At 39.9% G+C, this 26,213-nt stretch overlaps 1 protein-coding gene across 6 annotated transcripts in view; it reads left to right on the top strand.

Annotated features, from left to right (window-relative positions):
- Nucleotides 1–26,213, top strand: part of WDFY3 (WD repeat and FYVE domain containing 3) — a 162,921-nt gene that overhangs the window by 29,763 nt on the left and 106,945 nt on the right. For all 6 annotated transcript variants that reach the window (XR_006103935.1, XM_042466670.1, XM_042466673.1 and 3 more), the window contains exons 2-7: nt 4,552–4,650; nt 15,459–15,669; nt 19,390–19,513; nt 20,750–20,859; nt 23,366–23,527; nt 23,853–24,045. Coding sequence is in view for 5 of the 6 variants with exons in the window: in XM_042466670.1 (XP_042322604.1) it covers nt 15,490–15,669; nt 19,390–19,513; nt 20,750–20,859; nt 23,366–23,527; nt 23,853–24,045 (769 nt within the window). In the remaining variant the exon portion in view is untranslated. The remainder of the gene's footprint in view (nt 1–4,551; nt 4,651–15,458; nt 15,670–19,389; nt 19,514–20,749; nt 20,860–23,365; nt 23,528–23,852; nt 24,046–26,213) is intronic.

Consider the following 26,213-nt stretch of genomic DNA (forward strand, 5'->3'; position numbering starts at 1 on the left):
TTGACAGTAATCTGTTGTGGACTGTGTGGTAGCAAGAGCCACCCTTATCACTTTTTTGCCACAGTATTTCCTTGTGCCAACTCTTATCTCATTCTCTTTCTCCACACACTCCTTTATTTGCACCCAGTGATCTGGCAGGAAGAGACAGGGATGCCCAGGGATGGGAAGCATGTGGCTTTCCCAAAATTGTCAGACAGCAGCTCCCAGCATCTTGCATCATTAACTGTTCTGGCTAGGGCTGATACATTTATCTAGAGTTGAGTGGAGCAGTTGTTTTCAAAATCTATTTGATAGAGGAAACATACACTGGTCAAGGGATAACTTGCTTGAATGATTCTCTGTTTCTAGCAGGCTTCATGTCTCCTTCTCTTGGTCATTTTGTTCTTCAGCCAAGTGTCAGCATAATGTCAACAAAAACACAGGAATCAAACTACAGGTATACACAAAGCTCCTCTGTCACAAGTGTGTGCACAGGATTTCTGTGCAGAATTTCTTCAGAATTCTTCCTTAATACACTGGTGCCTCGGGATACGAAATGATCGGGTTATGAAATTTCCGGGATACGAAAAAGTTGGATTGGCAAAAACTGTTTCGGGTTACGAAATATTTTTCGGGTTACGAAATTCATTTCGGCGCGAAATTCAAATGCTGCAAAGTGCAGCTATAGGCTTTCCAGTGCTAACGGAAAGCCTTTTCGGGTTACGAAATTTTCGGGTTACGAAAGGAATGGCGGAACAAATTAATTTCGTAACCCGAGGCACCAGTGTACCAAAAAGGGTCTGCTTGTTGAGGGGATTCAGTGCCAAGAGGAAAGGGCAACATATGAGCACTGTCACAACTCCTTCATCTCTTCCAGAACTGATTCTCTGACACTGGAAGAGATTGCTAGAATTGTGATAAAATGGAGACCTCTGCCTCAAATTAAATCTTATTTCTCTTGCATATTTTTGCCTTTACACAGCCGTACTCATGGTGCAGGGCTTACCTATTTCTATACCTGCTTCACCAGATCAGGTTTCCAGTCATCCAGACACAGTGACCATCCAGAGAGATCTCTTGAATGCTGTTTATAGCAGCTGCTGTAGATACTGGCCTGAATCCTACTGTTCGTGTCAGAGTATATCCTTGGAATCTATGGGATTTACCCACATGTTGACTCATTATTTAAAAATTGATCCCATGGATTCTAACTCATGGATTTATGGCCATTATTTTCATTTAATGACAAAACAGGGAAATTTCTCCATTGAATATTTGGAATCCCTCGTTAGTCATAGACATAATGATTTGCAGAAAGGACTGTTTCTTGTTTGTTTTGAAATAATGTAAATATAAACCAGCTTTTCCTCCTGAAGGGGTTGTATTGTAGCAGTGATTTTTTTTTTTAGTTAACTGATTTGTTTGTTCACTTAGTTTATATACCCCACCTTTCTCCCACCAAGGGACCTGAGGAAGCTTACAATAATTTAAATAAGAAGTTGACTAAAATATTACATTACAGAAGTTAAAAACCAATTAAACAATAGCACTATTAAAAGCAGATAGTTAAAAATAGTTTAAAATATATTTAAAACATACTTAAAAGATATTAAAAAACACAGTATACCATATGATTAAAAATCAAAGACCAGCCTAAATGCCTTCACTATTTTTCCTCATGTGTAATTGTGATCTAGAATTGCGCTTCCAGTGTAATGTAGTTTCTCTTGAGCTAAGAACATGAAGCAGTTCAGCTTGAGATCTTGAAAGTTTTAAGTACCACTGAGACATATGTAGCCTTTGGGGTGAAACACATGGGCCAAATAAAGTGGTTTCAAACAGCTTTGAACATGGGGCATTTAGATGACACATACCTCCAAAGCAGGCGGGAACTATTAAAGCAGCACTTTGGGGCTAAAAACCAGAGCAAAAAGAGCTCAGAAGATTCCAACTTAGGCTAGAAAATGCCTACCTTCAACCCTGCATATAAAGGCCCTTATAAAGGCTGTTATAAAGGATTGATCTATCCCAACCCTAATCCTAAAGCTACATATAAATGCATGATGCAGAGGTTCATTTAAAAAGAATGGAGCCGCCGTACCTAAGCAGTCGCCTGCCTCCGTGCAAGCACACAGCTGGTTCCCCCAAACAAAACATAAAGATGGAGAACAAAGAAAGCATGGTCCTACAGGGTATTTAAAGGCTACTCAAGGAATGTTCTTGAATCTCCTGGTCCTACTGTCTGATTGGTCAGTTAGACCTTACATCAGCTCTGATGTCACAGCTCATTAGCATGTGATGTCAGCCCTCATTAGCATGTACCTCTCCCCAGATTAACCCTTTGTGGTTCAGGAGAAGTCCACAAGTGACTGGAGGACCCCAGTCATTACACGCCCCCCAAATCTCAAACAGTTTGGAAGAAACTGCAAGTTGAGACCAAACTGGCTGAGATTTCATCCTGTAAAAGAGAGAGCATATAGCAAACATGTGACACGCCCCCCAAGGTCCACTTGGCCCGGAACAACTGGATCAAAGGCACAATGGCTGGGATATCATCTTGGGCCCTGTGAAGGGAAATGTAAACAGACACATAATGCACAGTATCACAAATTAACTAGAACAACCCAAATGAGAGGTAGTTCAGGTAGTCCAAAGATGTGCAGTTTCGTTGGCATCAGTGGTCCACTAGCCCTCTGCGGGAGAGACAGTCAGCCACAACATTAGAGGTTCCAGCCACATGTTGAATGTCAAAGTCAAAGTCTTGCAAGGATACACTCCACCGGAGCAGTTTTTTATTTGCTCCCTGCACTGAGTGAAGCCATCGCAATGCAGCATGGTCAGTCTGAAGAGTGAATTGGCGGCCCCATACATAAGGCCTCAGCTTGTCTAGGGCATACATGATGGCATAGCACTCCTTCTTTGGTATGGACCAGTTGGATTCTCTGAAAGACAGCTTTCTACTGAGGAACAACACAGGATGTAAGAAGCCATCTGGGCCCTCTTGCATCAAGACAGCTCCAATGCCCCTGTCCGAAGCATCAGTGGCTATTGTAAAGGGTTTGTCAAAATCTGGTGCCATCAAGACTGGATCGGATGTTAGAGTGTTTCAGTGTTTCAAAAGCCTCCTGGCACCCTTCAGTCCATTTCACTATCTTGGGTTTCTTCGAACCCATGAGGTCTGTCAGAGGAGCTGCTATCTGACTAGTGTGGTACAAACCTCCTGTAGTATCCTGACAAGCCAAGGAAGGATTGGACTTGTTTTTGGGACCGTGGTCTTGGCCAGTCCTGAATCACTTCAACCTTTGCTTGCAAAGGCGTGATAGTCCCTTGTCCTACCTCATGACGGAGGTAGGTCACTCTCTCCAGCACAAACTGGCACTTCTTGGCCTTGATTGTAAGGCCGGCCTCCTGAATGCGCTGAAAGACAGTCTCTAAATATTGAAGATGGTTTTCCCAGGAGTCGTTGCAGCAATGTGAAAAAGTGAAAGTGTGATACTTCCAATGGATATAGTTATAACATACACAAATTAGACAGTCCAAAAAGGGGAATGGGATGAAGAGGGCATGGGGTGAAGGGCAGGTCATCTACTCCCCTACCTGAAGCAGTAATAGTAGAAAAGCAGGGGGGCAGTGATTGTGCTTTGCCAGTGTTTTACTGGGCACACCAATACCCTGATGTCCTGTACCGGTGGAGGATGGAGGATTGTAGGTGCACTGTGTGGCCAATTAAAGGGGCAGTCATCAAGTGGGATGGCATCTAGGCAGCAGGCAGTCACAGGCAGTGTGTTTGTGTGACAGTGTGCATGGATGGTGGGGAAGCAACAAAAAAAAATTACCCAGTGGCACGGCTTAATGCCGTGCCATGTGACCAAGCCGTGTGCATTTGAGCTGCCTTGGGAGCAGCTGGTGTAGACAGCGGGGTTTCAAACTGCTACAAGCCTCAGAATGCAGCAGCAGGCAGCCAGAGCCTTATAGCAGCACTATAAGAGTGTAATGCAGTAATCTGCAGAGATCTTGGCAGAATGTTGGAGAAACAGTGCTGGGTGAGTAGACTGAGTTAAGAGGTGGCATAAAACACAGTTCAAAGGAAAAGTTATTTGAACAAGATTGGTTTTATTCAAATGCCACGGCAGCAGAGTAGTGGAGGATAATGCTGTGTCTTTGTAAATACTACTTCTCTCTTTCATTCTATTGGTTGCCTCATTCTTTTTTGAAAATGGACACCTACTATCTCATTCCACTCCCTGTCATTACACTTAAGACATCTCTCATCTTTCTTAAGGTCTAAGATTGCTTTTTAAACATATGCAATACACCACATGGCCAGCCACCTCTTCTTTTTTATTATTATTATTTTAGTTGTCACTAGTAATCTTGTGTTTCTAGCAGGAGAAGTCAGGGAGAAAACAGCACCGTTTGTCACCATTTGCTGATAGGTCTTTGTCATATATAATTTGTGCTATTCTTCATGTAACTCATTTTTCCCCCTTCAGGATATTGTTCTCTCTTTGCTGCTTTGTCCAGGCACCAAAGTTTTGTGGTTCCTAAAAACTATCCATCCATTTCTTGCAGACCTAAGTAGAGCAACATTTATCATGAAGAAACCCCTGGGAAGTGAATGGGCTGCATTTGTGTGAAGCAGACAACAATAATTCAAGGAATGATATAAAAGTAAGTGACATGATCTATCTCTTAACCAATGAACTAAAATAACAAAAAAGTATCTCTGCTGTTTTAATGTTATCACCAGACTTACATGTGGTCCATACCAAAATATGAGTGTGATGTTGCTGTGAATCCCATCATGTCCAGCATATAAACAAAGCAAGCTGTGAGTGGGGGCAAGCCACTTTTTCTTCCTACTGGCATAGATATTTAGCTTTTTGTCCCTCATCTATGATCTAATATTTTTTTCTGGAGACTATTTGCTTTTTTTTTTTTACTTATATGTAAAGTGTAGCAATGTCTTTCTTTCATACCAATAAGAAAACAAGTATGGATTGAAATGGCTCCTCCTCATTCTGGAGAGAAGTGACTAGCAGCGTGCCACAGGGTTCTGTCTTGGGCCCAGTGTTAGTCAACATCTTTATCAATGCCGTGGCTGATGGAATAGAGGGCACACTTATCAAATTTGCAGATGGCACTAAATTAGGAGGGGTAGCTAATACCCCAGAGGACAGGTTAATAATTCAAAATGGCCTTAATAGCTTAGCAAGCTGGACCAAAACTAGCAAAATGAATTTCAGTAGAGAGAAATGTAGGATACTAACTTGGGCAGTAAAAATGAAATGCACAAGTATAGATGGGTGACACCTGGCTTGTTGGCCGTGCAGTCAGCTGTTCTTAGACACAGATTTTTTTATACACGGATTCAAGCATCCACAGTTTGAAAATGTTCAAAAAAAGTATAAATTTCAAATATCAAACCTTGATTTCGCATTTTTCATAAGGGACACCATTTTGCAATGTCATTATATTTAGTGGGACTTGAGCATCCACAGATTTTGTTATCCACAGGGGATCTTGGAACCAAACCCCAGCATATAACAAAGGTCCACTGTACATGCAAAAGGTATCTAGGAGTTTTAGTGGACCACAGGTTGAACATGAGTCATTGGTGTGATGTGGCATCTCATGAGATGTGAGATATGAATAAGTTGTACATTTTCTTTAAATTCCTTTTTCTTTTAAATTAACTTGAATAGAATATTACGTCTCACGACTTTGTTTTTCCCTGTTTGTTCTAAAGGCTACATTAATCAGCATTTGTTAGTTGACACAAGGTTGGGAGGGCTTTGCTGAAGTGGAAAAGGTTCATCCCTTATTTCTAGTCATATGATAAATGAGTCTGGCAGCTGTGATGAATAGATCAGCAGCCCTGTGCCTCTGTTGTCAAGCCAGTTTACACACTGGTACAGCAGGCTCCTGGAGCTTGCAGTGCAAAGCTTTCTGATTTGCCTCAGTAGCCTGAGGATTTTTTTAAAATATCGGGCTGGCAGTTGTAGCTAGAAGACATTGTAAGCTGCTTCTGTTTTCTTAAAGAGAAGTTTTAAATTTCAAGATGCTGACAGGGAACCTGAAAAATGCCAGGTAGAAGAGTCTTTTCTCCCCTTTTAGCATGGAAGCTTTGTTGAATTTTTGTCAGATGTTTAGAATATGAATTTTTTAAAAGCCTGATTCCAGTGTAAGGTTTCTCACTCTGTTAGATGCAGCAAAACAAACACAGCTCTAGTAGACTGGCAAACATTTTATACTGAGAGAAAATTGTATTGTCAATTTTATGTTGTTTCTTTTCATGATGGATAAAGCAACCATTTAACACACCAAAACATTCCTGTTACAAATACTTCTTTCTGTTTGATTTTGCATTGCACATAAATGATGATTTGTTTTAGTAGAATGGAGATGGTTCTAATATGTTGCCAAGTTTTTTCCTCCTTGCACGTCTGTATGAAAGACTGAAATTGGAACATTGAGAACCTTTAATACTGCTGGGTTTTTGTGTTCTCCCCATGCTACTTATAAAGAGAATATGCTAGGAAGTGACTAAAAATAGAACTTGATAATTTCTGGTTTGCCTAATGTCTTTTAGATGAACGTTTTACATTTGAAGCAATGGTTTGCTTGTAGTGTTCACAGATACTGTAGTTGTCCTGTCATCAGAAAATGCCCTAGTGCAAGTGGTCTGTGAATTACTTTACATGTGTCTGAATGTAGTCCTGCTTTATTAGGGTAAAACAGATCTATAAAAACCTGTTGCACCTATGTTGAACTAATTGCTTTTAATATTTGTTTGACAATCCTCTGTTTTTAATAGGCTATGCCTATTGTGAATGACTGTTTTGTCTGAAACCATTTATAAGTCGCATAATTTCTCTGTGAATGCAATCTTTGTGGAGAAACATGGCTCAGATGTTTATTACAGCATCCATCTTGTTGCCAGTGGTGGTGGTAGTGTTACTAATATGTAGGGATCCTTTTCATATAGGAAATATGTCTAGGAATACATCTGTTCAATATCCAAACAGAATTGAATATTGGACAGGCTGGTGTGTTGTACTGTTGAAGTCAAAAGAACGTTCACTCCATGACAAATGGACAGAGGACCTTTATCTCTGGGGTACCTGTAGTCCTCCAGATGAACTTGTATTTCAGCTCCTGTCATCCCAAATAACTGGTCTTGCTGGCTGGAGCTGATGGGAGAAAATCTCCAATGACAAGTGCATGTTTGTGGTCACTGTAGCACACATAAATGGGTCTTGCACCTGCATAGGGCTTCATTTGGGGCATTCTAGGAGTAGCTTTTTAGTGGTAACCCCATTCCAAACTTCTGTTGCTCTTGCTCCAGTGTGCCAAGCTTTTCTCCTCATTACTCTTTCCTGGGACCTTATCCATTCAATTGAACTGTGAAGCTGAGTTTTTTCCTCCTTATCTTCATCTATTGTTTTTTGGTTTGAGTTTATTCTTCTCTATATTGTATAGCCTACTTTTTTAAAAAAAGGTTCTCTCTCTCTCTCTCTTTCTTTCTTTCTTAACCAGTTTGTATGCCATTTAAGGTCTTATTCAAGAGATGAATATCAGCAAAATTGCCAAATCCTCTGGACCCATTCTGTGCTTTTTGTGTTTACTTGTTGAGAACCACAGAGCCCAGTTTTGTTCTGTCTGCTGTGGCTTCACAATACGAGATTTCTGTTACCATATTTCACAGGTGTTTACACTCTTGGGAATCTTTCTTGAAAACAGCAGATGATATTGCCTTGAATTAGCTTCTGCCTGCAGTCACTTCTTCAAACTGTAGGACCCTACAACTTGCGATGGTCTTAGCTCACACTTCCAACCCTATGTTGGACTCCTCAAAGCCAACACCAACTTTTTCATGAACTATAATACTGCCCTATTCAATGACAGCTTCTTTGGAACAAGTTTGACAACCTAAGGCTTCTCAGTTTCCTTTGGTACTCAGGATTGATCACAACAATGACCATATCCTCTACATGTTGAGACCTGCTGCCAAAAATCTCCATCTCTATTGTTGAGTCAGAGGAAATCAGTCTACATTCTTGATTCTTTTCCTTTAATGGCCTGGCCCCTCCTTATTTATCTGAACTTCTTTCTCCTTACATCCTCACTTGTACCCTCCATTCTGGTAGTCAAGCTCTGCTGTCCCAGCCTAGGATTTCCACCACCCCATCCCGGATTCGTCCCTTCTCACTTACTGCCACTCACTCCTGGAACCTCCTTCCTCCACAAGCACGGGTCATCACTTCTTTAACCAGTTTCAAAACTGAGTTGAAGACTATATTGTTCAGGAAAGCATTCCCAGTCATCGTGTGACTGTCATCTGACTCTTATTTGATATTTGCTTTGATATGTGATATTCAGTGTTTTTAATTTGTTGCTTGCTTATTTTATCTAATGCTATCTTGTATTATTAGCTATTGTTTTATATGTACTGTATTTTGTTATTATCCTGTAGAATGTACTCCATTGGCATAAATCTACAGCGCTATATAAATAAAGTTTAATAATAATAAGTCTATTTCAGAGCATCATCTTCTTGATGAGCTATCTAAATATATTGAGAAGAAAAGGATAAACACAGAAAGAAACGTACAAGACAGGTCCAGCCATTAAACTGAAGCTTAACCTTTGGATCAGCCTGTAACAGTGAAACATAGTGCACCAGAATGCCAGAAACAGTGTTGAACATCTGGAGGAGTAGTGAGTAAAGTATGATATGTGGGCTGCATGCAGTCCCCAGGGCCATTTCTGTTACCCTACATGGCCCTCCCAGGGGTCAAAAATATTTAATCTTGGGAGTGGCCATTCACACACCATAGTTTCTGATTTTAAAAAATCTTAGCTCTACACCATAGGTTCCCAAACTTTGGTACTGTACTTCAGGTGTTTTGGACTCCAGCTCCTAGAAGCCCCAGTTACCATTCCCAAAAGCCAAGGATCCTGGAGCTGAAGTCCAAAATACCTGGTGGACCAATGTTTGGGAACCACTACTCTACACAAACTAACATATAAAAAGTGTATTGTTGTTGTTCTTGTTCTTGTTTAAAAATGAAGTAAGCTATAGGAGACATGAGTCTCTTGATTCTGGAAGAGGTCAAGTGGAATAACAGGTTGATGGCTGGTGCCAGATGAATCTATCACTGCACAGTGGAGCAGGTTGAGGTCTGTCTTCTTGGTTGTTCCTCATGCTTTGCAGAGGTGATCTAAAGCTCCATCAGTCTTGATATGAAACAAACTCAGTCTGCCTAAGGGCAAATTTTTGATGCAGAACTTCATATCATGACTGATGGCTGAGGATCTTGTGGCACCAGAGCTCTCTGATAGAGAAGGCTAAATGTCTCTCAAAACTACAATCCCCATAATTCCATAGAATTGAGTCATGGCAATTTAAAATGTGTCAAGCTGGATTATTTCTGCAGTGCGGATGAAGCCTTAGATTGTAGTCATCTATTTTAATGCCAAATGCAAATACGGAACTTTAATCTTTAGAGACTGATGCTTATACAGTATATCCAGTTGAAATCAAATAACACTATGACTTTAATTTGCTTTATGGACATGGCAGTATAGTTGGCCCTCCACATTTGCGGATTTGACTTTCGCAGATTTGATTATTTGCGGATTTGAGTAATATGTTCTCTCTAGGTCCTTTAGCACAATTCTGCTTGAAGTTAACCATAGAGTTGCTCAGGAGGACCTAGCGATTTCGAGAAAAAAAAAATCTCTAGGCATTCATAGGTCACCCCACGTAATTCTACGATCAGACTCAAATTTCAAAAACATATACAATGGGCCCTCCATGTTCACAGGAGCTAGGGGCACAGGATCTCAATGAAAGTGGGGAAACCACAAATAAAAAACACTATTTTTTTACCTGAGAGAACACCTTTCTAGGAGGACCTAGAGATTCCTAGAAAGGTATTCTCTCAGGTAAAAATAATTAGTGGAGTCTGAATTTCTTTTTAAGGGGCAGTTCTGAAGTTCTTGGAACAGTAGTGAAAGTATGTTTGCTTCCACCAGTGCTGTTGTAAAACTAAAGATAATATACAATGCCTGTTTAATTTCACCATATTTCTAATGTGCTTTACAGTGCCTTAGGGTTGGATTTTTGTAGGTTTTTTTTAGTATCCCAGCTTAAAAAGCTGGAGAAAGTTGTCTGATGAACATTTAGATAATTACCCAGTTGTTTACTTAAATAACACCCTTTGGAAGCAACAAACCAATTGTATAGTCCTATAATAGCTATTGTTAATTAAATACAGTATTTGTTGCCTAGTGGCTGCCCAACTGTTTTTGTTTTTAACTAATGTTTTGAAAACCTCAGTATTATTTACCCATAAATTACCATAACTTAATGATTCATGTTGAATGTATATTAAACTACTCCATTCTTGTTGAGCTCTGTATTATGCATCTGCATGTAATGTAGACTAGATGTATTTTATCCAAAATAACTGCTGAGAAAATCTCATCAACCTCTATATTGAACAGTATATAACAGTATATAAACAGTATATATCAGATCTGTTCTGATCTGCACTGAGAAAGAATTCCAGGTAGGCATTGCAGAAAATAGTAGGGGAAAGTTAAAATTTCACTATTCAGTGGGTTCCAGAAAATGAGACCTAAAAAGTAAAAATAGGCAATATACTGTAATATTTGCTTCTGTAATGCTCCAGTTCTTCTTTGTTTTTGTCCTTTTAGAGCATTTCATAGTACATGGTGTTTCTTCAAGGTTAGATCCCTTTTGCTTCTTTTTCTGTGTAAGAAACTGAGCAGCAGCTTTCAGATACACAGTATCCCATGAATGTCCTATCTTTGTCTTAGTAATCATTTTAATGAACTTAACTGTATTTTATTATAGTTATTGTTATGTTGTATTTATTATTGTTGAATTGGGGTGAAGGAGGGAGGGGGATTGTGGGATTTTATTGATGTAAACTGCCTCAATCTTATCAGAGAGGTGGGGTAGAGATTATTATTATTATTATTATTATTATTATTATTATTATTATTATTATTAACCTTGGTTCTGGTTAACCTGAAGCTGTGAAAGCTAGGAATAGGATATCCGCTTTGCAAAATGTACCATGTTCCTTTTATTTTCAAGTAAAAGAGTTTTCTTTAATTGGCCTATATCAGTTGTCACATTGGTACCTACCTGCCAGGCTGGTGGAACTTTCTACTCTTCTTCTTTCCCATGGTGCCTTCTGAAAATACGCTCCAAGAGGGTTTCCTGGAGAACAGATGGGGGTGCATGAGAGGCTGAAATGGTAATGGGGAATCTTTCCATTTGATTCCACAAACAGAAGCAATTGGATCCTGTCCATTTTTGTCATTAACATAGGCTTGAAAGTGTCTGACAAGGTCCTGGTACTCTCAAATGGGACCTAGAAACTGTTGTACATGCTCTGGTAACTTCGAGACTGGATTTCTGCAATGTACTCTACATGGGGCAACCCTTATACCAAACTCGGAAGCTGCAAATGGTGCAGAATATGGCAGCCCGGCTGGTCACTGGTGCTCCCAGGACCAGCCATATAACACCGGTTTTGAAAAATCTCCATTGGCTGCCCATTCGCTTCCGAGCTCAATATAAGGTGTTGGTGATCACCTATAAAGCCCTAAATGGCTTGGGCCCAGGATACCTAAAGGACCGCCTCTCCCCGTACATTCCGCCTCGCACCCTCAGAACGTCTGGGCAGCAATTACTGAAGGTGCCTGGGGCTAGGTTAGCCTCCACTACACGGAGGACATTCTCCACGGCTGCCCCAGCCCTTTGGAATACGCTGCCCACCGAGCTCCGCTCGACTACTACCCTGGCCCAATTCAGGAAGGACTTAAAAACCTTCCTGTTCCAACAGGCATTCCCCGACTAAAAATCCTGTGGGCCTCCCTCCTCTTCCGTGGCCAAGAGGTTGGGCTAAGGGGTTTTAATCCTGTTGGTTTTTGTTGATAGTTTTTTGTATTGTTTGTACGGCCTGCCTGTAGCTGTATTTTTTTTATTGTTATGGCACCATTGTTTTTAACCTCGTTGTAAGCCGCCCTGATCTTGGGAAGGGCGGGATATAAATAAAAAAAAATTATTTATTTTTTTTATTTAAATGTGAGAGTGTCTGAACAGCATTTCCAATTGGGAGAACTTTATTGCTCCTTGCCTTATTCTTTAATATCAGAAGTAGAATAAATTAGTAACATAAGCAAATGCCATGCATAAAATATCTTGGAGTGGAACTCATCTAATCTTGATTTGTAATTGATGGTTTCTACCTTGTAGCTCAATTATTGCACATGCCAATGGGTGAATCAGCTTTCTTTTAGCTGATCAAGGTAATGGGATTGGGTATCCTTTGATATACGTTCAGTCAAATGAGCTCAACTTATTTAAGAATTGTGTCTTCAGTCGGGAGCTCTTCATTTAGCTAAGCACTCTTCATAATGAATTGATCTTGCAAAATTTCCATTTTGCTGTTTCACACACCCCTTCCCGTAACTACTATTTGAAAGTAGGATAGGAATTTCGAGCTTTATGTTTTTTCCGTGTATTAATGAATGAAATGACTCAAACTAAATTAAAAGAGACTAGAAATATGTGATGACATTTTTTGTCTTTAGAAAGCAACTTTAGCAGGTTCCTGATCTGAGAAAAACACCACTCCTCCACTGTTATTTGATCTAGGTGAAAAAATACATGGTGCCCATATTTTATTTGCCTTGGAACAAAAAATACAGATTTGACAGATGGGGCCTTTCCAGGGGGGGGGATTAAATCTTTCCCTCCCCCCCATCACAGGCTTGATCAGAATTGAGAGCCCCCACTGCCACATCCTGGTATGATTATTTTTAAAAAAAAAACCTGGGGTGCAAATAACAAATAGAATTGCACATTTCTTGCATTTTTGCTTCTAGTAGAATTTGTGCACAGCTGGTACTCAGATTCCGATGGTGGGTTCTTGTTTTACTCAAAAGCATGATAAGCTTTGCAGTACAGTATCTTTCTTTCTCTGTTTTTTCCATCTCTTCTGAGAAACATTAGGAGAAATATCAGAACTACTGATGTGACCTGAAATCTGGTTTAGGAGCAACAAATGAAAATCAAATGTATCTGCCATTACAGTACTTACTTTTGTATCACTAGGATAAATGTGAGTGATAACTTTTGCTTGGGTAGTAAATTCATCTTGATCACTGATTGCTTCCTCATGGAGTGGGCAAATCTACAGTATTTGCAAACTCTGCAGTGGAATAGTGGCACACTCACATTTCTTCAAGAGCTTAATGATCTAAAGTCTTCAAGTACAATAGACCCTTGTTATATGCTGGGGTTTGGTTCCAAGATCCCCCATATATAACAAAATCCGTGTATGCTCAAGTCCCATTAAATATAATGACATAGCAAAATAGTGTCCCTTATAAAAAATGGAAAAATCAAGGTTTCATATTTGAAATTTATACTTTTTTTGGAACATTTTCAAACCGTGGATGCTTAAATCCATGTATAAAAAATCTGTGTATAAGAAGGGCCGACTGTATAGCTGAAAAATGAAGACTATGCTGTATAGCGTTTTTCCTATTACTTAGTTTTGAACTTAGAAACATGCACATATGCCAGGAACATTTTTGTTTTGTCTCTTAACTGGAAAATTTCACATATGCTTTAGGTCTATGTTATATTCTGTTTGAATAGCTATGTATTGTTGTGTTTATATGTGTCAAAGGAGTCGGCACGGTGGAGTTGTTTGAGTACAGTATTGGACTAGGACTCCAGGAGACCAGGGTTCAAATCCCTCCTCAGCTATGGAAACCCACTTGGACAATTCACAAACCTTGGGCAACTCACGGTCACTCAGCCTCAGAGGAAAGCAATGGAAGACTTCCTTTGAATACATCTTGCCAAAACAAAAACAAAAAACCTCCATGATAGGCTCACCTTAGGGTTACCCTAAGCAGGACACAACAACAATGTGTGTCCATGGAATGGATTATTTTATACTTAAAAAAGTAAAAAATCTGGCTTCTCCTTGCTGAGTGTGTGTGTGTATAATCATTTCAACTTTGTGAAGTCGAAGGCTTTCATGGCCAGCATCCATGGTTTTTTGTGAGTTTTTCAGGCTATGTGGCCATGTTCTAGAAGAGTTTCTTCCTGACGTTTTGCCAGCATTTGTGGCTGACATCTACAGAGAATGCTTTGCCCGGAAAAATTGGGCGTATATATACTGTGTGAGCCTGGGAATGCAGGAGTGATTTGAATGTGTATAGTTCTGTGTTGATGGCTGGCCTCGGGCTGGGAGGCTAATGCAAAAGAGGATTAATGTCTGCTATTGGCGATCATTATCTGCTGGGAAAGCCCCTGACTCTGAATGGTTTCCCAATTGCATTTGTTGAGTCCTTATTTTGCTATTCCTCAGGACTGGTAGTCAAATTTTGTTCACTTTAAGGCAGAGATAGGCAACCTATGGCCCGTGGACCGGATGCGGCCAGGCAAGGCCTTGGGACCGGCCCCAGCCCGGTCTTGCCGCTGATTGCCGCCGGAGCCTTTGGTGTCTCACATGAGGGCATGGGGCCTTTGGCCTATCAGGAGGAGGTGGGCAAGGGGGAGCAAGCGGCAGGCAAGGGGGGCAGTTGTCTATAGAAGCCTCAGAAACATGCATTTATATTAACATTTTTTAAAAAGTCAGCAAATTTTTCCGCGTGTCCTCCATTTTAAAAAAAGTGTCCACCATTTGAAAATTTTGTCCCACATTGTCCCCGTTTTATTTATTTAATTTTTTTTAAAATTATTAATTATTTATTTTTTGGCTTCAGCCCCCCAGTTGTCTGAGGGACAGCAACCCAGCCCCCGGCTCAAAAAGGTTGCCTACCCCTGCTTTAAGGGTTTCTTCTTTCCGGTTGAAATTATCCAGATGTTTGTGGATTTAAATGGCTTCCCTGTCCATCCTGACATGGTAGTGGTTGGCATGGTCCAGAATTTCAGTGTTTCAAACAGTATTTTATGCCCAGGATGGTTTGTGGCATGTTCTGCTACTGCTGATTTTTCCGGCTGACCCAGTCTGCAGTGTCTCTCGTGTTCCTTGATTCTTGTTTGCACACTGCGTTTGGTGGTCCCTATGTAGACTTTTCCGCAGCTGCATGGTATGCGGTAAACTCCTGCGGCTGTGAGAGGGTCTCTCTGGTCCTTGGCTGAGCGAAGCATTTGCTGGATTTTCTTCGTCGGTTTATAAACCATTTGCAGGTTGTGCTTCCTTACCACTTTGTCTATTCTGTCTGTGACTTCTTTGATGTATAATAAAAATACCTTCCCTTTGGGTGGCTGCTTGTCTTCACTTCTCTGGGTTTTCCTGGGCCTGACAGCCCTTCTGATGTCTGAGCTGGAATAACCATTAGCCTGTAGAGCCCGGTCCAAGTGCTTCAGTTCATCTTCCAAGAATTTCAACATTGTTTTGTTTTTTCCTCAACAGGATCAAAGGGGTCTTTCGGAAACCAGCAAAGATGAATATGGTGAAAAGGATAATGGGTCGACCTCGTCAAGAGGAATGTAGTCCTCAAGATAATGCTCTAGGACTGATGCACTTGCGTCGACTGTTTACAGAACTGTGTCATCCTCCTCGGCACATGACCCAGAAAGAACAGGAAGAGAAACTTTACATGATGCTACCAGTTTTTAATAGGGTAAGCAAATAGGGTCTCTGAGTTTAAATATTTTTATTTATCTTAAAATGTAGATGGAGAGACTGGATTTTAAGGCTGAGTATCTGGATGCTAGTTTTTGCTTTCTGTATCCCTGTCAGGTGTAGGTCATGATGCGCACATTGCCTGCCTTCACAGTCATAATACTTTTAGTGAGAGCTGCTTGTATTACATTCCACAGGGAATACTTCCTGCTACAATAAGCAGAAGAGTGTGCTTGCTATTTCTCCTTTTGTCATGAATGTGCTGTGTATCTGTTCTGCAACAATTTTCCACATTACTCAACTAGTGGAGCTCAGTATTAATTAAAGATAAACTAATTTCTTCTGTAATATGTTGAGATCTTAAGCTGCTATCTTTGTTTCGTATTATTCTTATTACTAGGTATCTCAAGATGCCAATATTGTAATTCTGATATAATCACCTATCTCAGCTATTTCTTGACTGGACTGTGCACACCACTTACCACTTAGCTGTTCATATATCTGAATTGACTGATGCTCCTTTGTTTTCAGGGTTTTTTTGTGACGTTTTAAGATCTCTCTCTCTCTCTCTCTCTCTCTCTCTCTCTCTCTCTCTCTCTGATAACATTTACTTTGGACTTGGGAGTTCTTAAATATCTTTTGAAATAGTTTTTAGAAACCTTTATAGTTTTGTGCAGTTGGACAATAAAAACCAGACAGAATCATGACATACTCAACTAGTCACTTTTGTCCAAGTTGCAGACCAACCAATGGTGAGCTCTCTTAGTTTGGTTGATTGATCAGTTCAATAGCAGTGTCTACTGAATGTTCACCAGGCTGGTGCAAGAATATTATGGGAGATCTTATCAAAAACCTTGATAGAATCATGATATGCTGCATCCACAGCCCTTCCCTGATCTACCAAACTGTGTCAAAAATGATAAAATTAAGTTTGGCATGACTTCTTTTTGAGAAACCTGTACTGGTTCTTAGTAATCACGGCACTCTTTTCTAAGTGTACATAGACTGTTTAATGTTTTACAACCTGTTCTGCAGCCTTTCCTGGTATTGATGACAAGCTGACTGGTTGGTAGGTGCATGAGTCCTCTTTTTCTCATTTGGAAGATGGGGACAACATTCCCCCACCCCCTCCACTCTGCTGGGACCTCTCCTGTCCTCCATAGATTCTCAAAGATTAACAGTGGCTTTGGGATTGCATCTGCAAATTCCTGTAGTAATACTGGATGCAGTCCTTGGGTGAACTTACTACATTTCTTTGAGAGAAGTGAACAAAAAGTAGTAATTCAGCAATATAAGATTTATTCAGACCTTATAGTCTGGTTCTGTGTAGGACGACTCTTTTCTTTTTTTGTAGTGTACAGTAATGAGCAAAAGCAGCAAGGATTTTTTAAAAAGCATTAAAATGTGGCCATTGTACCAAAAAGGTCTCAGCCAGTAAACAATGCTTTGATTCATAATATGCATTCATTTTCTACTGCTGTAGTTGTGTAGTCCTGAATATTTAATAATGCACTTGAGAATTGCTGAAGAGTGATATAGATGTGTAAATTGCTTAATGATACTAAGATGATAAACTTTTTCCCTTATAACCTCAAAATTTCTTAAGTGATAGCTTCAGTATATAGCATGTGTGTGTTGTAGTTCTCACAGTAAAGGAGTAAAATACTTTTATTTCAAAGATAGGGAAGATCAGTATTGGGAGGAAAGAAAGCAAATAAACATGCCTTTGTTTAAAAAAAAGCATCATGTAGGTTACACAATACTAAGGAGAAAGACTTTAAAGCCAAGTCCCTCATATTTTCTGTGTCATGTTTTACATAAATCCACATGGCTGTCTCTTTTCAGTTTTTTTCCAAATTAATATGATGCAGAACAGAAATGATTGTAGTTTTGGGGGGTAGGGTGGGGTGGGGAGTTCATCATAACTACCTAAATAAACTGATATGGTGTGTGATCAAAAGTCATATAACACAACATAATAGTGCTGTTGTTGTTGTTATATTTCTGTAGAAGGATGTGCTTGTTCTTGCCAGCTGTTTGAGCATATAAAATACTCTCCATAATCACTCAGGATAAATGAGGTTTGGTGCAGTTTTTCTGGATACGTTTCATTGGCCTGTTACAGACTGCCAAAATAAAGCTGCTTTGGGTCTCTTTGGAGGTATGCTGTTTAAATGATGCATGATGCATCCTAAGAATCTGGAAGCTGCACCAAAGCTGCACTCCAGTGCTTAGGAATGGAGTGTGGCTTTGGCGCGACCTCCGGACTCTTAGGACCCATGCATCATTTAAATAGCATAAATAACTTAGGGAGTTGGATATGTTTAGCCTGGAGAGGAGATAGTTGAGGGGTGATATGATAGCCCTGTTTAAGTATTGGAAAGGGTGTCATACTGAGGATGAAGCAAGCTTGTTTTCTGCTGCTCCAGAAAAAAGGACCCGGAACAAGGGATATAAATTAGAGGAAAAGAGATTCCACCTCAACATTAGGAGGACCTTCATGACAGTAAGAGCTGTTCAAGAGTGGAATGCACTCCCTCGGAGTGTGGTGGAGTCTCCTCTTTTGAAGGTTTTTCAACAGAGGCTGGGTGGCCATCTGTCAGGGCTGTTTTGATTGTGTATTCCTGCATGACAGGGGGGTTGGACTGGATGGCCTTTGTGATCTCTTGCAATTCTGTGAGTTCTTGGGGAGCAAAGACGCCAGACCTGAAGAGAGAAAGGAGAACAAAACAAAATGGCCAATCCATCTCAGTGCTTTTAACTATGCTTTTATACTCAGAAATACTACTTTTGCTCAGATAACTTGGGAACCAGAGCTGTTCACCCTATGTACTTGACAGTAACCTCTTTATTGGGACTTCCGGGACGGAGAGGCGGCGTTCGGATGTGCAGCGGAGGAGCTCCTGCTCTGGTCCGTTTGTGCGTCCTCCAAGACCCAGTCGTGGCGATTAGCAAGCTTTGCCGCTAATGACTCCTGGAGTAAGGAGACAGAAAAAGGGCTCGAAGGGGGACCCGGACTTGCTTGGAATTCCAGACAACAGGGGGCCGCAGTACATTTAGACAGATCTTGGACGCCTTTGAAGGTTTGCTGGAACATGACACTAGCTGCCTCACACCCATAAAAAAAAAAAAGAAGACCTGCAGGAGTATCTTGAAAGGAACACTTATTTTGTTTGCTGTGGCACCTTGCATGTTAACTTCTGTTTTCCACTTGTGTTTAGATAGCAGTTCATTCCAGCCTTCTCTAATCTGCTCCAAGGGAAGCTTCATAACTTTAAAGGGGCAGAACTTTGGTAGTAGATATGGAAACATTTCACTGCACCATATAGCAAGGCTCTGTGTGACCAACGGATCCAAGTAACATTTGCACCACACACAGTTGCAGTAATCTTATGCTGTGCCTATGCATATGCACCCCCATACAAATAATAACATGATGTATGACATCTTGGAGACTTAAATAGGTGGATTCAGTTTTGAGATCTGATACTTGTGCACCCAGAAACATGCTAGAACTATCTCTGTGTGCTAGTTTAATTGTCTGACTAATAATGGTAACAGTTTATTTTAATCAGACACTTTCACATGCCTGTTAAAATACTTTTGTACTAAAAAAATCTGATATGGCATTGTGAACTGGTGGCTGACAATGTGTTCTCTGCATATGTGCATTACTTTCCTGTTATGTTATTAGTATGAATAATATGTTTGCTTGCAGGTATTTGGAAATGCTCCTCCAAATACAATGATGGAAAAATTCTCAGATCTCCTACAGTTTACAACACAAGTATCACGATTAATGGTGACGGAAATTCGTCGGAGAGCTTCTAACAAGTCTACAGGTAAATGCGTTTGGCAGTATTATTTATTTTTTAAACAATGTTTAGCAATAGCAATAGCATGTACATTTCTATACGACTTATTAATGAATTCAGCACTCTCAAAGTGGTTTACAATCTGTAAGCTAATTGCCCCCAACAAGCGGGTACTCATTTTGCTGACCTGTGAAAGGATGGAAGGATGAGTCAGCCTTGGAGCCCTGGGATCGAACTCACAGCCTTTTGACTGCAGTACTGGCATTTAACCACTGTGCCACCAGGGTTTCCTACATATACCCCACCTTTTATGATCCTCAGCATTACATACAATGTTTGAACACACACTGCATCAAAACCTATACATCCCAGCAGATATAAATCTGTATAAATACATCTAAAAAAACACCTGGGTGGTGGTTGGAGCCAGAGAGTGCAGTGTGTGCAATCCCAGGCCAACTGGTAATCAATGTTTGGGCTGTAAGAAGCTTCATATCAGGATAAACAAAATTGTTTGGGAATTGACTGACTGACTTACTGAAAGTCTCTGGTGCAGACCACTGAAACTGTTGACTTGTTCTTCTGTGTCAAATTCTTGAAAAGTTGTTTGAGAAATTCAGTGAGTATAGTACCTAATTCTGAAGAATGCAGAAACAAAGTCTGATCTAAAAAAATCTGTCTTTCAGTGTTTCTTTCCTTGGGTTACAATTATTCAAGCTAGCTGAAAGGATGGCTAAAGCTATTATTCCTACCTTTCTGCTTTTCTCAAGCTGTGAAATTAGAAAGGAGGAAGGCTGGAAATTTTTGATAACTGCATGACCAAACTGCATGACCAAAGAATTTTGACCACGCAGAGCCAAGTGAACCCCTTCCCTGCTTGGCCTTTCCTGTTCCAGAACAAAAAGGCAATGGGAAGGAAAGGTATTCCATCCTCCTTCTGTTTTTTTTTCCTTTGAAAAGACCAGAAAAACGAAGAGGGAATATCTGTCTTTGCCTTTCCCCCCCCTGTAATTTCTGCATTCCAGTTTCCACTGACCTCCCAGTTTACAGTCCCCACTCACCCATGATTTAGCCAGAGGTAACATTTCATACACCTCATGAAACTTGCCAGTGTCTATAGAAGCTTGTGCTATAATAAATCATAAATTTATACCACAAGACTCTTTGTTATTCTAGCCAAAGCACAAATTTAAATATATTTAATATAAATGAAGAGCTTGTTGTTTATTTTGTTTAATTTCTATTTTCTAAAAAAAATAATAGAGGCTGCAAGTCGTGCCATAGTCCAATTCCTGGAGATCAATCAGAGTGAAGAAGCCAGTAGAGGTTGGATGTTGCTTACTACAATTAACTTATTAGCTTCGTCTGGACAGGTTAGTTTTTCATGAACAGAAACCGATACTATGCAATGTCTGCCTATAATTTACAGGTGTGGGTTTTTTTAAAAAAATATGGATCATTGTGTATGGAATTTAAATGAGATGCAGTATTATATTGTCTTCCATGTTCTTAATTAGGCATAAATGAAGAGGGGGAGGTTAAGCTGACTTTATATGAGGTACTATGAGATATTTCTGTCACACTAAAGTGTCTTTCATAATAAAATATTTGCAGACATTTTCTTGTTGGGGATTTTTTTAAATAGAAAAGTTTGACAAATTTTCTTTTCCTCCCTTTCTCAGATGTAGCAAAATGTGTGCTATACTTTGTGGGGAGGAGAATGCAGATAGTTCTTCCTCCATGCCTATGTATGGAAAGTACATGGGCAGCTAGCAAAATAATTTTACAGTAACTGAATAGCTGAATAAAACTATTTCAGCCAAAGGGGACAGTGACTTTAAAATTTTGCAGAAGGCAGGTGCTTTGGTCATCTGCATCAGAGTTGTTGACACAGGGCAACATTTTACTGGGTCAGTGCTATCCTTTGCAGGATCTTTGCAGGAGGAAAACAGAAAGAAGAGGGTAGGGGACAAGACTGAAGCAGTAGTCTGTGAAGGAGAATGAAATATAACCATAAAAATGGTGTTTGAGTTGGATCTTCACTAGGCTAGAAAATTGAAGAGTTAATGGGAAATGATTGATAATTGTTGGATTCAGAAATGATCACAGGAGAGAAGGTTCAGTAAAAACATTATAGGTTTTTTGCCCCCTCTGGAATAAATGAATGACAGGATAAAAATGAGCAGAGAGGAAAGCTTCAGTAAACGACAGATGATCAGAGCATAGATGAGTGCTTGAGTTTTTAGATCCAAAGAGGAACTTGGAGATGTGAAAGAAGATAAACAACAAGAGTTTGAAACATTTGTTGTCCTAGGATAGAGCAAAGAGGTCTGTTAAAAAGGTTATATCCTAGAAAACATGCAGTCTTTAATGTTGCATGAGAAGCATGCACTCTAAAGTTAAAGTGAAAGAGAAATTGATTTGTACAGTGGAATTTCTCATTTAGTAGTGCTGGGCATTGCCCCATTAAAACATCCCAGTTCAATTCTTGGACAACTCTCTTAAAAGTCTTGCAGGTGTTCAGTTCCTTTGGAGAGTGAGTACTTTGATGCTCAGTTGATTCTAATTAATGTGCCTTTTGTAATTGATATTAAAATATTTTTCTAGAAACCGTTTTAAGAATAACTGATTTCAAGGATATATCTATGATTTCCACAGAAATGTGCAACAGTGTAAATAGTTAAATACTTTTTAACAGAGTACAGGTTTACCTTAGTTAATGATGTAGATTTATTCGGGGACATTACTTCTTTAACATAAAATTTGGCACCAAATTTAAAATGAACAGAGACATGTTTCTATACAACAAAAAAGAAGAGCAGTTCAACATGTTTCAATGAACTTTGCATCCAAAACTAACAATATGCACATGTGAAATGAAACACCCAGGTGAGGTAAACCTTGCATAAGTAAAGAAAACCATTTTGAATCCTCAAGAGACCATTTAAAAGCTTCTTCCAAAATACATCCAGCAGTGATTTTTTAAAAATTCCTTTCATTAGTTTCTTAGGATTTCAATTGTGGTGGCTAGAGTTATAGATCTGTTCTTTAACATGATGAGAAGTAATGGTGAGGCAGTTTTACTTGCTTTCCCCTTTTCTCTGAAGAGACCATTTTAATGTTTTGATGTTCAACATTCTCCAAAATGGATTCTGGAGACAACTGCTGTTTCCCATGCTAGGCACACACTGGCAGGATACAGACCGGCCAAAAAAGGTGGTCTCCCGCCGCCCTGGTTTGCTCTGCGGGGAAGCCACAGCCTCCAGACTGCGGTGCTTCCCCGCGGAGCAAAAAGAACCCTTAAAAAGCGGGTTCTTAATGCGGTGCGTTTGTGATGCCGCAATGTGCCAATGGTGCATTTGCGGCATCACAAATGCACCAGGACGTGTGAACGCTAAGCGTCCATTACATCAAAATGGCAGCGCCCGTGTGTACAGGGCGCCGCCATTTTGATGCCCCCATCACTTGCCAGTGGTGAGGCCAATATGGGTGGTGCGCCCTCGGCCAACCCCTAGCACGTGACGGGGGCACTGTATATGTCGGTATATACAGCGCCACCGTTACAGTAGGATCAACTAGAGCAGAATACAGTACCATTATTACCTAGCTCAATCTTTTATTGCACTGTTTACTGAAGACGCACTACTGCATCCTGATATTAAAAATTTGTGTTTCTCCAGTCTTCCTTCACCATTCCCCCAAGGCTAATGCTACTAAAAATACATAGCTATGCAGAGAATGGGAAGAAAGGGGGCATAGTAAAAAGAAGATTCCTTGTCAGAAGCTTTGTTAACTGAGGTATCCCTGTAGATTGAGTTGAACTGTATTGCATAGGAAATACTGCATTAAACTTTATCTTTGCTATGTTTTTTTCTGCAGAAAACAGTGGACTGCATGACAACAATGTCAGTGCCTTCCACACTTGTGAAATGTCTCTATCTGTTTTTTGACCTTCCACATGTGCCTGAGGCAGCTGGAGGAGCCCAGAATGAGTTGCCTCTAGCAGAGCGTAGAGCGCTATTACAGAAAGTGTTTGTGCAGGTAAATGATTTGTGACCACAAGTAATTCATTTCAGATTCTGGTACCTTTGCTAAAAGACTAGATTTGGAAGCAAGAGAGTTAAATATTTTCACTTATACTGATTTAGATTGTCTACAATAGATCTACAATAAAAAAAGCTAGTCACTGATGGTAGAACCTTTCATGGTGGCATTTGAGTTTTTCTTCTCTCCAAAGAAATGGATTGAACTGATTTCAGAGAATTGCTTGCAGCTGCTGTTTCGTCCAGTGAGCAGAATGCATATGGTAGTGTTTTTTGGGGGGGCTTCTTGGTCTTGTAGTGAAGTCAATGGCCTTTTCTTTCAGATCTTGGTGAAACTGTGCAGCTTTGTGTCCCCAGCAGAAGAACTTGCCCAGAAGGATGATCTTCAGCTTCTATTCAGTGCAATAACCTCATGGTGCCCCCCGTATAACCTGCCTTGGAGAAAGAGTGCGGGGGAAGTACTAATGACCATATCACGTCATGGCCTTAGTGTCAATGTAGTGAAATACATTCACGGTGTGTATGCCTTTCAACTTTTCTGTAATAATTTTATATTTTTTGTAAAAATACTTGTTCTGTATTGTGGATTGAATGAATAAGGATACTTTTTTAGTTGCATACCTTTTCACCAGAAAAAAGGGTTGGAGAGAGATGGAGAAAATTTTTTGTCTACTACATAATATTGGAGAGAGACTTGATTTCAAATATTAGGTGGTAGATTGGTCCCATAAATTCTCCTAAGACTGTTCTCTGTGAAACCAGAGGCCATCTGTTAAATTTTTTTAGACTATGCTGTTTTCTGTTGGTATCCAACCTCTGATGATATCTGATTCAGAATTCTGTATTTGTTAGGAGATGTTTAGTATTTTAGTTTTGTTATAACTGATAGCTTGATAACTTGAAACTTGAACAAAAATAGCACCATCAAGAGATCACTCAACAGTCTAAACGAATTACATACGATGCACTGCCAGGCATTACTGTATATACTCATGTATAAGTCTAAAAATTTTAGTGAAAAAATTAACCCCCAAATCCTAGGTCGACTTAGCCATGGGTCAAATGTAAATATTATACTTTAATTCTTATTAAAAAGGAAACCATCCCCTGGTGAAAGGCAAGAGTGCAATCTGTGTTGGAAGCACTGACCTCCCCCTACTCTCTCTTCCATCCAGCCTTTAGTGTGAGCTAAAATATTTGTGCTTGCCATAATTTTGTAGGTTCTTTGGCATCGTTTTCCTTTGTTTCATCCTTTAGATCCTTTGTTACATGCCCCTAAGTTTTACCCTCGACTTATCCAAGGGTCATATTAAAATCCACAATTTTGCCCCCAAAACCTGCCCTCGGCTTATACATGAGGTTGATTTATAGTTGAGTATATACGGTATATTAGAAGACCACAGTCCCAACATGAAGGGGGGTTGTTTTTTAAGAAGGACATTTATTTATTTATAGTCTTTCTGTTATTTTCGTTGCCATTTATGGTTACTTATGAATACCCAGATTGTTGGGGGCAATTAGCTTACATATGTAAACCGCTTAGACACTGTTAGTTCAGTATGAAGCAGTATATAAATGAAGCTGTTTGTTTTTTGTGTTTTTTGTTACTTTTAAAGATATAAAATATTACAGTACTGTATGCAATAAACATAAAAATTAATATTTTCATGAGTATTTGAACATTGCCTCACCACAAGCTATTTCCAGTGGGACAATGAATTCTACGAGCAGAGAGATGGGTAGCAATGGGAAGCCCTCTAAGTCCTGTGATAGCAAACTTTTACATGGAACCCTTTGAAAAGCAAGCCTTGGAAACAGCACCAAAAAAGCCCACATCATGGTTCAGATATGTGGAAGACACTTTCACCATTTGGAGCCATGAAGAAGATCTGGCTGTGTTTCTGAACCATCTGAACAACATCCACCCTAACATCCAATTTACTATGGAAAAAGAAAAGGAACACTGTCATTGTTGGATGTCCTAGTCATCCTCAAACCGAATCACCAATTTAATGTAGATTGTTTTAATGTAGTTGTAAATTTTAATGTAATTGTAATGATTGCTTTTCTGTTGATGTTTTATAATGTTGTACACCGCCCTGATTATATAGAAGGGCGGTATAGAAATAAAATTATTATTATTATTATTATTATTATTATTATTATTATTATTATTATTATTACATTGGGGCCACACAGTGTACAGAAAACCTACACACGCAGACAGATACCTGCACAAGAACTCCAACTATCACCCAGGACAAAAAAGAAGCACAATAAAAACACTGGTAGACCGGGCAAAACGGATCTTGGAAGATGAATTGAAGCACCTAGACAGGCTGATGGTTATTCCAGCTCAGACATCAGAAGGGCTGCAAGGCCCAGAAAAACCCAGAGGAGTGAAGACAAGCAAACACCCAAAGGGAAGGCATTTCTACCATACATCAAAGGAATCACAGACAGAATAGGGAAACTGGTGAAGAAACACAACATTCAAATAGTTTACAACCTAAATAAGAAAATCCAGCAAATGCTACGCTCAGCAAAGGACAAGAGAGACCCTCCCACAGCTGCAGGAGTTTACCGCATACAATGCACCTGTGGAAAAGTCTACATACGGAGCACCAAACGCAGTGTACAAGCACTGACTATGGAACACGAGAGACACTGCAGACTGAGTCAGC

This window comes from Sceloporus undulatus, chromosome 5, assembly GCF_019175285.1.
Source record: "Sceloporus undulatus isolate JIND9_A2432 ecotype Alabama chromosome 5, SceUnd_v1.1, whole genome shotgun sequence".
Taxonomy (NCBI): domain Eukaryota; kingdom Metazoa; phylum Chordata; class Lepidosauria; order Squamata; family Phrynosomatidae; genus Sceloporus; species Sceloporus undulatus.